Raw genomic sequence first — 12,548 nt, 5'->3', positions numbered from 1 at the left:
TAGATAGATAGATAGATAGATAGATAGATAGATAGATAGATAGATAGATAGATAGATAGATAGATAGATAGATAGATAGATAGATAGATAGATAGATAGATAGATAGATAGATAGATAGATAGATAGATAGATAGATAGATAGATAGATAGATAGATAGATAGATAGATAGATAGATAGATAGATAGATAGATAGATAGATAGATAGATAGATAGATAGATAGATAGATAGGAATAACGGAAAAACTGTTAATCAACTATCGTAATGCTGCATTTAGAGAAGGTGTGGACCTCGAGTGAGATACAATCAATAAATTAGGTAAGTGATTGGAGGTAATACAGCCAATGTTTGGTTTTTGCGGAACTTTCGAGCAAAACTAGCTCTTTTTCAGTGCATGATAACCGTAAGCGACAAGGAGTAGCAGGAATTGAAACTATTTTATATAGAAGAGTGTCGGCGTGGTCGTTAAGTAAAAGCGACTTACTGATTTCTGCTGGATTGAGCAATAGTTTTGGAAAATCGGTTTATTTTAAATCGTGTCGGATTAATTTAATCCGATTCCGTAGTAATTTCCAAGGAATTGTTTAGGTTTATCTGGGACGGCAAATCGTAGTGATGTTTAAACCGAATGGTGCCGTGGTTTTTATGTTTAGTGCCCAAAAAAAGATATGTTTAAAGATAAAAGTATACAATGGCCACAACTACGAACACGATCATTACATGAAGTCACCTAGATAGCCTGTTACATGTCCGGTGGAGAACCGAATTTTAAACAAAGACGGATTTCTTATATTGGGGGAAAGGAAAATAATGATCTCCTCTCCAATGTGAGGAGTGCTGCAACCATAAACCGTCTTTAATTATTAATGAACGATATCATATGACTCTTGTATTGTCTTATTCTTGTTTACCTGTTTTTTTTTCATTGTTTATGTTCTTACTGTATATGCTTGTTCCTTTGTTAGTCAACTTTTGTAAGCTTTTAGTTTTCTTTCTTTCTTTTGTATATTCTACTCGTTTCCTGTCACACTACCAACCAATTTTAGACCCCTTTAGGCCTCCCAGGAGCAGCCTTCGGAATTCGTTAACTATAAAGAGTGAAGAGGTTTTTTAATAAGTGACAACAACTTCAGGTCCTGATAGCAATAAAAATCGACATGGCCATGATACGAAACATTGATAGTGCCATGAAAGGCCAACTTTTAAGTTATCCAGTGATGGGTAGCGTTTAGCAAGTGAGAACTTCTATGTAGACTTAGAGACCACATAACTTCTGTGATTTAGTGTGCAAGTCAATGGAGCTTTTAATAGGCGTTTATGCTACCATATACGTGATGAGCGATTAAACTAAACCTTGTGTCATTTTTTGAACGCCATCCTGCAATACGTGCCTAGAATCTTGAGGTTGTACACTATACTAGCTAATGATATCATAAGAAATGATATGATCACTTCGCTACAACTAACCAACATAGTCACATAGAGCATATACTGTTAAGACGTTCACAGTATATTAGGCGTACATTAATTTAGGAAGCTGGAATCTCATGGGATCTGCCCCCGCCCCCCCCCCCTCCCTCCTCCCCGCAGGCTACGGCCATGTACTTGGCATCAGTTAAATCTTTGCGAATATAATACATAAATACTAAACTAGAACTTGAGGTATCATGAGTAGCATTGTTATTATAACATACGACTAGCAGCTTAGCACCTAGGCTTAGCATATGTATCTGTCTCAAACCTTCTATGAAATATGTTATCAAAAGTTTATTTTTCATCTGGAATGAGCAGATGAGAAATAAACATTAATAACTACTAATCACTATGAGCACTATGAGTTCCTTTTATGAGGTAGGTCATTAAGAGCCTAATAGGCCTAGCGCCTACACGAGTCAGTCACTAAACATGGAGGGGCATTTGATATTATGTCCCACACCCTTCAGGAAGTGGGCGTGTCCCCCTGCCACCCCTGCCCCCTCATGATTGACGCCCTTTCAACCGTTCAAGTTAGGGAGGTATACGGTTCAATTATTTACGCAAGAGTGTTGGGTAACGTCATCGATTAAATTAGTCATTCACTAATAGTCAACATATACTGCCTAGGAGTTACACTTTATAGTAGGCCTACTATCAATTAGGAAGTGGAAAACTCAGGGGGAGCTTCCCCCTGCACCCCCCTCCTCCCCGTATGCTACAGCCCTGAATATGGCATCAGTTAAACCTTTTGTGAACATAAATACATAAGTACTAAACTAGAACTTGAGGTATAATGAGCATGGTTATTACAACATATGATATATGAATATGTTATTAAAAGTCTATATTTTATCGGGGATTGAGCAGATGAGAATTAAGCATTATCAACTATTAATCTCATAGCACAATGCGCTCATTTTATGAGATACGCGGGTCATTAAGAGCCTAATAGGCCTAGCGCTTATACGAGTCAGTCACTAAACATGAAGGGGCATTTGATATATGTCCCCCACCCTTCAGAAAGTAAAGCGTGTCCCCCTGTCCTCCTGCCCCCCTAGAGATTGACGCCCTTTCAACCGTTCAAGTTAGTGATGTATACGGTTCAAATTATATACGCGAGAGTGGTTGGGTAACGTCATCAGTTAAAATAGTCATTCACTAATATAGTGTTCACCGTGTCAAGGAATCTTACCGCTATATTCAACTGATACAGGGCAACCCTCTACTTTACTTGTCCAATGTTATATTAGTAACTCGGGCGCATCCTTCCATAACGACCTCCCTGGATAATTTGCATAGGGGAATACTACGGGTATAGATATTTATATATATATATATATCTTTCAAGATTCAACTATTTAACTACATATTTCTGGCTGTTTATAGCATACGCTGCCTTTGCAGTAAACAAGACAGTACTTTCTTGAGAAATAAGTCCTTAATATATTTATATTACATGAACCTACATCAATCATGAAGACACAAGCTGCTGTTTTCCTCAGAGTTTTGATCCTGCCAATTGTTTTTCTGCAATATACCGCGAGGTCCACCTGGACGAAGAACCTTTACCATACCAGGTTCGATGGGATCAGTCTTTTCTTCGTCGTCGACGCCGAAGTGGTGCAAGCAAAGTTGGATGAGTATTTCAAGAATAACCCAGGAGGTAACTATATAGACCTTTATAAAATATTAAATTTAAACTAACAAAATGAGCAAATAAGAACTTAGATTCTGGATTCTATGGCAGGCGAGGTTGATTGTGGCAAGCTTCAGGAATGCAACAGGAGTAGAAACCTTGAATTGAAATTGTTTGGATGTGTGGAATACCTTGGTAAGACGAATTAAACATGTTAATTGTAATTTTTAATGCATTGGCCTATTTTCAAGCATTAACATTAGCGATATATGTGGTGTCAGGTCCAGTTGTAATTGATGTGTATCAGCAGTTTACTATATGACTCACTTTTTGCGTTATTCCAAGTAACAGAAATTAGATATGCATAAATCTGCCTATCATGTGATGTCCATCAAATTATTTCCTTATTACAGTTCCAACTCTTTATATGTCCGCTGATCCAGTATTCCCAGGTTTAGAAAGAGGACAACATGTTGTCAACATCGAGTTTGGAGTGGACGAAACTTTCGAATTTAGTACTATGTTTCAATACGCAGGGACTCTGATGATTTTCCTCCCATTCCTTTCCGCCTCTCCGGATGGACCGGCAGATTATACCCTAAAGCTAGGCGAATTCTACCCAGAAAGTCTGCAAGACATCACAAAACTGGAAGAGCTTACCATTGATGGCAATATTCTGATCAGGGACCAAGGCCAAGAGCTAAGGTTTAGTTTTAACGACGAGACCCCTTGGGCGCCATCACCAACAAAAAACCTTCATGAAATGGATGACGAGGTTATGAAAAGCATTATATTTGGGTATGATGAATTGGTGCGTTTGTACGAATGTGATGAACAAATCCCTAAAACCGACCTGCTCGTTGAACACTGCGAGAGGTTCGAAAGAATCCTACCCGAAGTAAGGGACGCCGAACCGAATGTCTGCGTTTTCACAACCATTACGAAGCTGCATTCATGCCAGGCTACTGTCCAAGTACTCAGCATCACGCAGGGTATCCGTGATGTCATGCTCCTTGGAGAAGGCCAGATAACAATTATCGGTGCGGAAAGATTCAAAGGATTGTTTAATACAGGGTTAAAATATCCTTGTGTTGAGATGTGAATCATTAAAGCCGGTTATGGTTATTGGTGATGGGTGATTTCTTAACATATTTATGGCTACGTTTTGTGATTGGGCTGTCATAAGCAATTATACATTAAAAGTATAAAGAAAATATACTTAACTAGTTATTTAAACAGAAAACCAGCAGGCTCAGTGATTCCTTGCCTTGTAATGTATACTGTATATGGAATCACCTGATTGATAGAGCAACTGAAGAAAATGTGTCCTGAAGTCAAATACCAGAACACCAGAAAAGAGTTCCAGATGACTTGATCATTGCAAAGGTATTACCCATCTGGAAGTTGATGACATATGACAGTCATCCATGGTGGAAAGTGGAAATCCCTCTCTGCAACTTAAAAGAGGTAAGAGGCAATCTTGACGCAGAAAAGTCATTCATCGGGAATGGTTGCGACTTCAAATGACACCCCATCAGCATCATATTTGGGCAAATATTTGGACAATATCCGTCCTTAATAATTAATAGATTTATAAAGCGCAGACATATCCACCGATATCGGTGCTCAAGGCGCATCACAATATTTACCCTGATCAACGACAATCTGTCAAACATATAGAGGCATAGCCCTCCATATGGCAGCAGCTAAACAGCGCCAAACTGCCAATTTATCTCAAAAGTCACAATTTATACACCTGGGTGAAGAGTAGCAATGGAGATAAAGTGCCTTGCCGAAAGGATACAACCTTACATCTGGCCTGGACTCGTACCTACAATCCTAAGATCACATGTAGTCCACTGCAGGCCTAATCACTTAACCACAACGCTATCACCGCCACACTCCTTGTGGAGTACCAAGCAACTGATAAGGGCAATTGCGATGTCAGATAAATCCATGGGATCTTTAATATTGATAATTCAGAGCTGACTAAGATATTGTGCAGTAATTTATGACGTAGGTAGTAATGACATCTTAAACCTGTACCAATTACGTATGGTAGGAGTATGGCTGTATACCAAGGTAGTGAGAGCAATAAAATATTACCCTGACATGGTGTAAACTTTCAGAAATAACTAATTAGATTCTTAAAAAATGCAAATCAGTCTCAATTTGATAACAACATTACCAATTAAAGTCTGACCAAGTATGTGCCTTTTTGTACACCATGTCCTTGCAATAAATGTCATGCTGAAACCAGAAGGTTATTACTGACCACGTTCGTAACTAAATAGATTTTTTTTGGAAATTCAATTCTGCTATAGCCTTTAGCGACCATTGACTTGAAGCAAATTAGAAGTCTCAACTTCTCAAGCTTTTTACACTTCCTGCATTACTGTGCTGAATGCCCTTTGACCCTATCAAAGAATTACTGGACTCCTGAAAATTTGTTTAGTTTTAGACATTTTACTATACAGAAGAAGAACCTATAGGAGGTTCGAAATATTTAATATCGGCATATATATCTGCACAGTCATTTTTTGTAACACATATAACACAAAGGAAAACAGATTCAATATGCGTCGTACCTATCTCATGTTGGTGTAACAGGCATCATTTTCTTTAATATGTGCAGGAAATGTGCCAAAAAGCAGCAGCTGAACATCTTTTTTTGATATGTTATCAATCAGGATCTGTTTGTTTTTTGTGTATGTGGCTGGCATGTTGAAGAGGATCAATGGAAATACATGTGGTGCAAAATAGGATCAATTGAGGCAATTTTAGACCCCTTTAGGCCTCCCATGAGCAGCCTACGAAACTTGTTCACTTTGTAAAGTGAAGAGGTTCGTTCACAAGTGACAAAACCTTCAGGCTCTGATAGCCAAAAACCAACATGGTCATGATACGGAAAATTGATGGTGCCATGAAAGGGCAACTTGCCAGTTATCCAGTTATGGGTAGCGTTTAGCAAGTGTGAACTTCTATCTAGACTTCTATCCACATTACGGTTGTGATTTAGTGTGAAAGTCAGTGGGGCTTTTAATAGGCGTATGCTACTGTATACGTGTTGAGCGGTTAAACTAAAACGTGTGTCCTTTTTGAACGCCATTCCTGCAATACGTGCCTAGAATCTTGAAGTTGTACACTCAACTGGCTAATGAAATCAGAAGGTATGATATGATCATTTCGATAAACCTAACCAACATAGTCACATAGAACATATACTGCCCAGGAGTTCACTTTATAGTAGGCCTACTATCAGTTAGGAAGTGGAAATCTCAAGCGGGGCTTCCCCCTCTCCCCCTCTCTCCTCCCCGCATGCTACGGCCCTGAATATGGCATCAGTTAAACCTTTTGTGGCCATAAATACTAACTAGAACTTGAGGTATAATGAGCATGGTTATTATAACATATGATATATGAATATGTTATCAAAAGTCTATATTTTGTCGGGGATTGAGCAGATGAGAATTAAACATTAATAACTACTAATCTCATAGCACAATGAGTTCCTTTTATGAGGTAGGTCATTAAGAGCCTAATAGGCCTAGCGCCTACACGAGTCAGTCACTAAACATGGAGGGGCATTTGATATTATGTCCCCCACCCTGCAGAAAGTAAAGCGTGTCCCCCTGCCCCCCTCATGATTGACGCCCTTTCAACCGTTCAAGTTAGGGAGGTATACGGTTCAATTATTTACGAGTGGTTGAGTAACGTCATCAGTCAAAATAGTATTTCACTAATATAGTGTTCACCGTGTCAAGGAATCTTACCGCTATATTCAACTGATACAAAGCAAACCCTCTACTTTACGTGTCCAATGTAATGTGAGTAATTCGGGCGCATCCTTCCATAACGACCTCTCTGGGTTATTTGCATAATAGGGAAAACTGATACGGGTATAGATATATATATATATCTTTCAAGATTCAACTATTTAACTACATATTTCGATCTGGCTGTTTATAGCATATGCTGCCTTTGCAGTAAACAAGACAGTACTTTCTTGAGAATTAAGTCATTAATATATTTATATTACACGAACCTACATCAACCATGAAGACACAGGCTGCTGTTTTCCTCAGAGTTTTGATCCTGTTAATTGTGTTCCTTCAATACACCGCGAGGTCCACCTGGACGAAGGACCTTTACCATGCGAGGTACGATGGGATCAGTATTTTCTTCGTCGTCGACGCCGAAGTGGTGCAAGCAAAGTTGGATGAGTATTTCAAGAATAACCCAGGAGGTAACTATATAGACCTACATAAAAGATTAATTTAAACTAACATAAAGAATAAATAGAAACTTAGATTCTGGATTCTATGACAGGCGAGGTTGATTGTGACAAGTTTTAGGAATGCAACTGGAGTAGAAAACTTTAATTGAAATTGCGTGGATGTAGTGTATACCTGGGTAAGAGTAATAAAACATGTTAATTGTAATTGGTGGTGAATTGGCCCATTTTCAAGCATTAAAACTAGCGATATACGTGGTGTCAAGGTCCAGTTATGTGTATTAGCAATTTACTATGTGACTCACTTTTTGCGTTATTCCAAGTAACAGGAATTAGATATGCATAAATCTGCCTATCATGTGATGTCCATCAAATTATTTCTCTATTGCAGTTCCAACTCTTTATATATCCGCTGACCCAGTATTCCCAGGTTTAGAAAGCGGAGAACATGTTGTCAACATCGAGTTTGGAGTGGACGAAACTTTCGAATTCAGTACTATGTTTCAATACGCAGGGACTCTGTTGATTTTCCTCCCATTTCTTTCCGCCTCTCCGGATGGACCGGCAGATTATACCCTAAAGCTAGGCGAATTCTACCCAGAAAGTCTGCAAGACATCACAAAACTGGAAGAGCTTACCATTGATGGCAATATTCTGATCAGGGACCAAGGCCAAGAGCTAAGGTTTAGTTTTAACGACGAGACCCCTTGTGTGTCATCACCAACAAAAGCACTTCATGTGAAGGATGACGAGGTTATGAAAAGCACAATATTTGGGTATGATGAATTGGTTCGTTTGTACGAATGTGATGAACAAATCCCTAAAACCGACCTGCTCGTTGAACACTGCGAGAGGTTCGAAAGAATCCTACCAGAAGTAAGGGACGCCGAACCGAATGTCTGTGTTTTCACAACCATTACGAAGCTGCATTCATGCCAGGCTACAGTCCAAGTACTCAGCATCACGCAGGGTATCCGTGATGTCATGCTCCTTGGAGAAGGCCAGATAACAATTATCGGTGCGGAAAGATTCAGGGGATTGTTTAATGCAGGGTTAAAATATCCCTGTGTTGAGATGTAAATCATTAAAGCCGGTTATGGTTATTGGTGATGGGTGATTTCTTAACATATTTATGGATACGTTTTGTGATTGGGCTGTCATAGGCAATTATACATTAAGAGTATAAAGAAAATATACTTAACTAGTTATTTCAACAGAAAACCAGCAGGCTCGGTGGTTCCTTGCCTTGTAAGTTTATACTGTATATGGAATCACCTGATTGATAGAGCAACTGAAGAAAATATGTCCTGAAGTCAAGTACCAGAACATCAGAAGAAAGTTATGGATAACTTGATCATTGCAAAGGTATTACCCATCTTGAAGTTACATATGACAGTCATCCATGGTGGAAAGTGGAAATCCCTCTCGGCCACTTAAAAGAGGTAAGAGGCAATCTTGACGCAGAAAGGCCATTTATCGGGAATGGTTGCGACTTCAAAGGACACACCATCATCATCATATTTGGGCAAATATTTGGACAATATCCGTCCTTAATAATTAATAGATTTATAAAGCGCAGACATATCCACCGATATCGGTGCTCAAGGCGCATCACGATATTACCCTGATCAACGACAACCTGTTAAACATATAGAGACATAGCCCTCTATATGGCAGTAGCTAAACAGCGCCAAACTGACAATTTATCTCTCAAGTCCAAATTTATACACCTGAGTGAAGAGTAGCAATGGAAATAAAGTGCCTTGCCCAAAGGACACAACCTTACATCTGGCCAGGACTCGTAGCTACAATCCTTAGATCACGTGTAGTCCACTGCAAGCCTAACCACTTAACCACAACGCTATCACCGCCTTACTCCTTGTGGAGTACCAAGCAACAGATAAGAGCAATTGCGATGTCAGATAAATCCATTGAATCTTTAATATTGATAATTCAGAGCTGACTAAGATATTGTGCAGTAATTTACGACGTAAGTAGAAATGACATCTGAAACCTGTACCAATTACGTATGATAGGAGTATGGCTGTGTATCAAGGTAGTGAGGGCAATAACATATTAACCTTACATGGTGTAAACTCTCAGGAATAACTAATTAGATTCTTAAAAAATACAAATCAGTCTCAATTTGATAACAACATTACCAATTAAAGTCTGACCAAGTATGTGCTTTTTGTACACCATGTCCTTGCAATAAATGTCATGCTGAAACCAGAAGGTTATTACTGACCACGTTCGTAACTAAATAGATTTTTTCGGAAATTAAATTCTGCTATAGCCTTTAACAACCATTGACTTGAAGCAAATTAGAAGTATCAACATAATTGCTTTCAAGCTTTTTACACTTGCCCCATTACTGTGCTGAATTCCCTTTTAACCCTAGCAAAGAATTACTGGACTCTTGTACTCATTATAAGGAAGTCAATATGCAACTGATCAAACTGCCTATCTTACGATGTCAGAATGTAACCTCTGCTGAACCAAATGACCTGTACCCTCCACCAAAACAATAGGGTTTTATTTCAGCATGTTAGTGCCTTCTTATATATTGCATGAGTTTTTGCCAATCGAATACCTTGAAAGAATGAAGTGTGGTTAGTTTATGAAGACGCTGAACCAGTAACGTTGTCACAGGTAGCAATCCTGATAGCAATCATGCAGGGGCGTATCCAGGATTTTCCACTAGGGGGCGTCAGGCATGAATGATCGCCGTCCTGGGGGATGGGTCTAAGGGGAGGGGTGGACAATTTTTGCTTTCGAAGAAGGGCTGAAATGCAAAATGGTGCCATATGTGATCCATTTTTCGACCTTAATAATAAGCAACATTTCCAGTAAAAATGGACACAAAATGCACAATTTAGTATGGCTGGCATGTCACTAAGTGTTTGTAAAACTTGTGACCGACTGGGAAATCTGGTGATTGCCAAGTTTCACCATCAAAGCCTTTAAGAATTTTTTTTGCTAAACTTTTTTTTTTTTGGTGACGGCCAATAGGGGGGCGCGCGCCTGTTGCGCCCCCCCCCCCCTGGATACGCCCCTGATCATGCATGCAGTGACATAATCGAACGAACTTTGAAAATGAAATAGAAAATGGTAGGATCGTCTTTTCATTGTATTGCGGTCTGTTTAGTCTTTGCTGAATGCAAATGAAAGGCAACTTCAGCCAGAAGTAGACAACTGTCCCGTCTTTGGTAGTCAGGGACGGCGGTGCTTGGTAGGGGTGAGGACCATGGTTGTAAGTATAAAGTTTGAAGTAACTGCTTGCTTGGTACCAACATGGTGCATATGAATACCTTACACAATCTTTACCCGGTTCATGGTTATAAGAGTTTCAAATCACAGGACATTAATGAGTACTAGTCCTACAACAGTTATGTAGTTAAAACTTCGCTTAAAAGATTTTTACTCAAATCAATTAGGGGAATCCTACTTGTGTATATATATATTGTCTCGTGTCAGTATGCCCAGCGTTATGTACCATGTGCTTTTTTTAATCACGAAATATTTGTTCATAAGACTAGCTGAGCGACCCTCACCGGAAATTGTAGAAACGATATCATTTTACAAATGGTTCAGAGAAAAGCTTGTGCGTCACTGGGATTATAAGCTTTGGTGTATGACAACTTTTCTTTTATGGTCAAAGGGTATAGAAAACGAAATATTGTCTTTAGCTTATATGATAGCAATCTTTTTCGTGAATAAGTGCCCTAAAAGCTATGGATATGTCTGCGAACTGTTTTTTGTAAATCTGTGACGGCACAGTGCCAACAGAATTTGAAACATTTTACTTTAACGTTCATACAAGTTCCAGTGTAAACTGTTAACAGTGTAGGATTGACACACAAAAGCCATTGCTGTCATTATGTTACGTTCAATAGCTCCAATATTCGAGATTCAGCATAGTATGCCAAGCCATTTCCATTATAGAGATAATCTTTGTAATAATAAATAAAAAGAACTTAAAAAGAAGTTAGATGAAATGATTCGAGCAAATGTGGTTTGATGACGCATTTACAATTGAATGAAATCTTCAGTCTTGAGTTTGAAAGAACACTAAACCTGTGATATCTCCCAAAATAAGCCTTGAAAAATCATAACCAATTAGGTCTATCACATAGACCAATGAAGATGGTTGGGTTTGCCTCCGTAATTTAAGTCAGGCTGCTAGCTAGCTGGAACATACAGAAGGTACGATCTAGCTTACAATAAGGTTGACTTTGCTTCTTGTGCTAACAGCGTTACAAGAACATTTATACATTTAACTTGATGTATGTGTACATGTCTCTGTGTGATGATGTGTATGCGTGTGTCCAAATCTCAAGAAAAGTAATGCTTATAAAAATGTCATTGTGTGTATCGGCTGATTGGAAGGTTGCTGTTAATTTGAGGGCAGATGACATGCATGTTGATGAGCGGGCGGAATCTAACGAGGAAAACTTTGACATTATAATTTCCCAAATCTAATACTGATTTCATTCGGGGAAGGATATGACATTAGGCCCCCGCATCAAGATTTCCAGCGACCTATTAGTTAGTTCTTTAATAAACAGTCATTATAGAGGCGTGCGGCGAAATGAGATTTTGAATCAAGAACAGTTCGTAAACACGAAATCCCAACAATTACAATTGTTTAGAGTGGTACCCGGCACAATGATACCACATGATCCGCCGAGAACCTCGTTTTTTGCTTGTTTCTAATGCTGGAACCCCCAAAAACCTATATGCAATAAAAACCCGTGCGTGCATGTGTAATGAAATGATGTTTTGTTACATAGGTTTCATACATGGGGTTTATAATTGGGTTAGGTCCCTATTTTGGGAATGCCAGAAATGTAAAAGGCTAGTTAACACTATGACGTATCAATCCAGCCATGTATTATGCTTAGTACAGACAGTCTTGATTAAACACTGTGCGGTCAATAGTTCAACCCTATTCATAGTATAAAAAACATGACCTGGAAATCCATCCAGGTCCCATATGTACAACGTTCGTCGTTAAAAAAAATGTTCCCTCTAACCAGTAGTGTACACTTGGGAAAACATTAAAATTCATGTCTTAAAAAGTATCATATATATATATATATATATATATATATATATATATATATATATATATATATATATATATATATATATATATATATATATATATATATATATATATATATATATATATATATATAT

The 12,548-nt window shown here is 38.5% G+C and overlaps 3 protein-coding genes across 3 annotated transcripts in view; 2 read left to right on the top strand and 1 right to left on the bottom strand.

Annotated features, from left to right (window-relative positions):
• LOC139962468 (uncharacterized) overlaps nt 1-12,548 on the bottom strand; it is an 81,062-nt gene that overhangs the window by 14,963 nt on the left and 53,551 nt on the right. The window lies entirely within an intron of this gene.
• LOC139958402 (uncharacterized) lies at nt 2,839-5,331 on the top strand. Its single transcript, XM_071955463.1, has 2 exons — nt 2,839-3,139; nt 3,526-5,331. The coding sequence occupies exons 1-2, from the start codon at nt 2,950-2,952 to the stop codon at nt 4,212-4,214; spliced, it is 879 nt and encodes a 292-aa protein (XP_071811564.1). The 5' UTR covers nt 2,839-2,949; the 3' UTR covers nt 4,215-5,331.
• LOC139962080 (uncharacterized) lies at nt 7,039-12,463 on the top strand. Its single transcript, XM_071961943.1, has 2 exons — nt 7,039-7,358; nt 7,738-12,463. Exons 1-2 carry the CDS (start codon nt 7,169-7,171, stop codon nt 8,424-8,426), a joined length of 879 nt encoding a protein of 292 aa, XP_071818044.1. The 5' UTR covers nt 7,039-7,168; the 3' UTR covers nt 8,427-12,463.

This window comes from Apostichopus japonicus, chromosome 3, assembly GCF_037975245.1.
Source record: "Apostichopus japonicus isolate 1M-3 chromosome 3, ASM3797524v1, whole genome shotgun sequence".
Classification (NCBI taxonomy): Eukaryota; Metazoa; Echinodermata; class Holothuroidea; order Aspidochirotida; family Stichopodidae; genus Apostichopus; species Apostichopus japonicus.
The sequence above is the reverse complement of the archived record's forward strand: the minus strand, read 5'-3'. Positions and strand labels throughout refer to the sequence as shown.

What these genes read in the sequence shown, in the direction of transcription:
- LOC139962080 (XM_071961943.1), top strand. Translation starts at nt 7,169, where the DNA reads ATGAAGACACAGGCTGCTGTTTTCCTCAGAGTTTTGATCCTGTTAATT. An exon ending in TTTCAAGAATAACCCAGGAG is followed by an intron (nt 7,359 to 7,737) that starts GTAACTATATAG and finishes TCTCTATTGCAG; the next exon opens with TTCCAACTCTTTATATATCC.
- LOC139958402 (XM_071955463.1), top strand. Translation starts at nt 2,950, where the DNA reads ATGAAGACACAAGCTGCTGTTTTCCTCAGAGTTTTGATCCTGCCAATT. An exon ending in TTTCAAGAATAACCCAGGAG is followed by an intron (nt 3,140 to 3,525) that starts GTAACTATATAG and finishes TCCTTATTACAG; the next exon opens with TTCCAACTCTTTATATGTCC.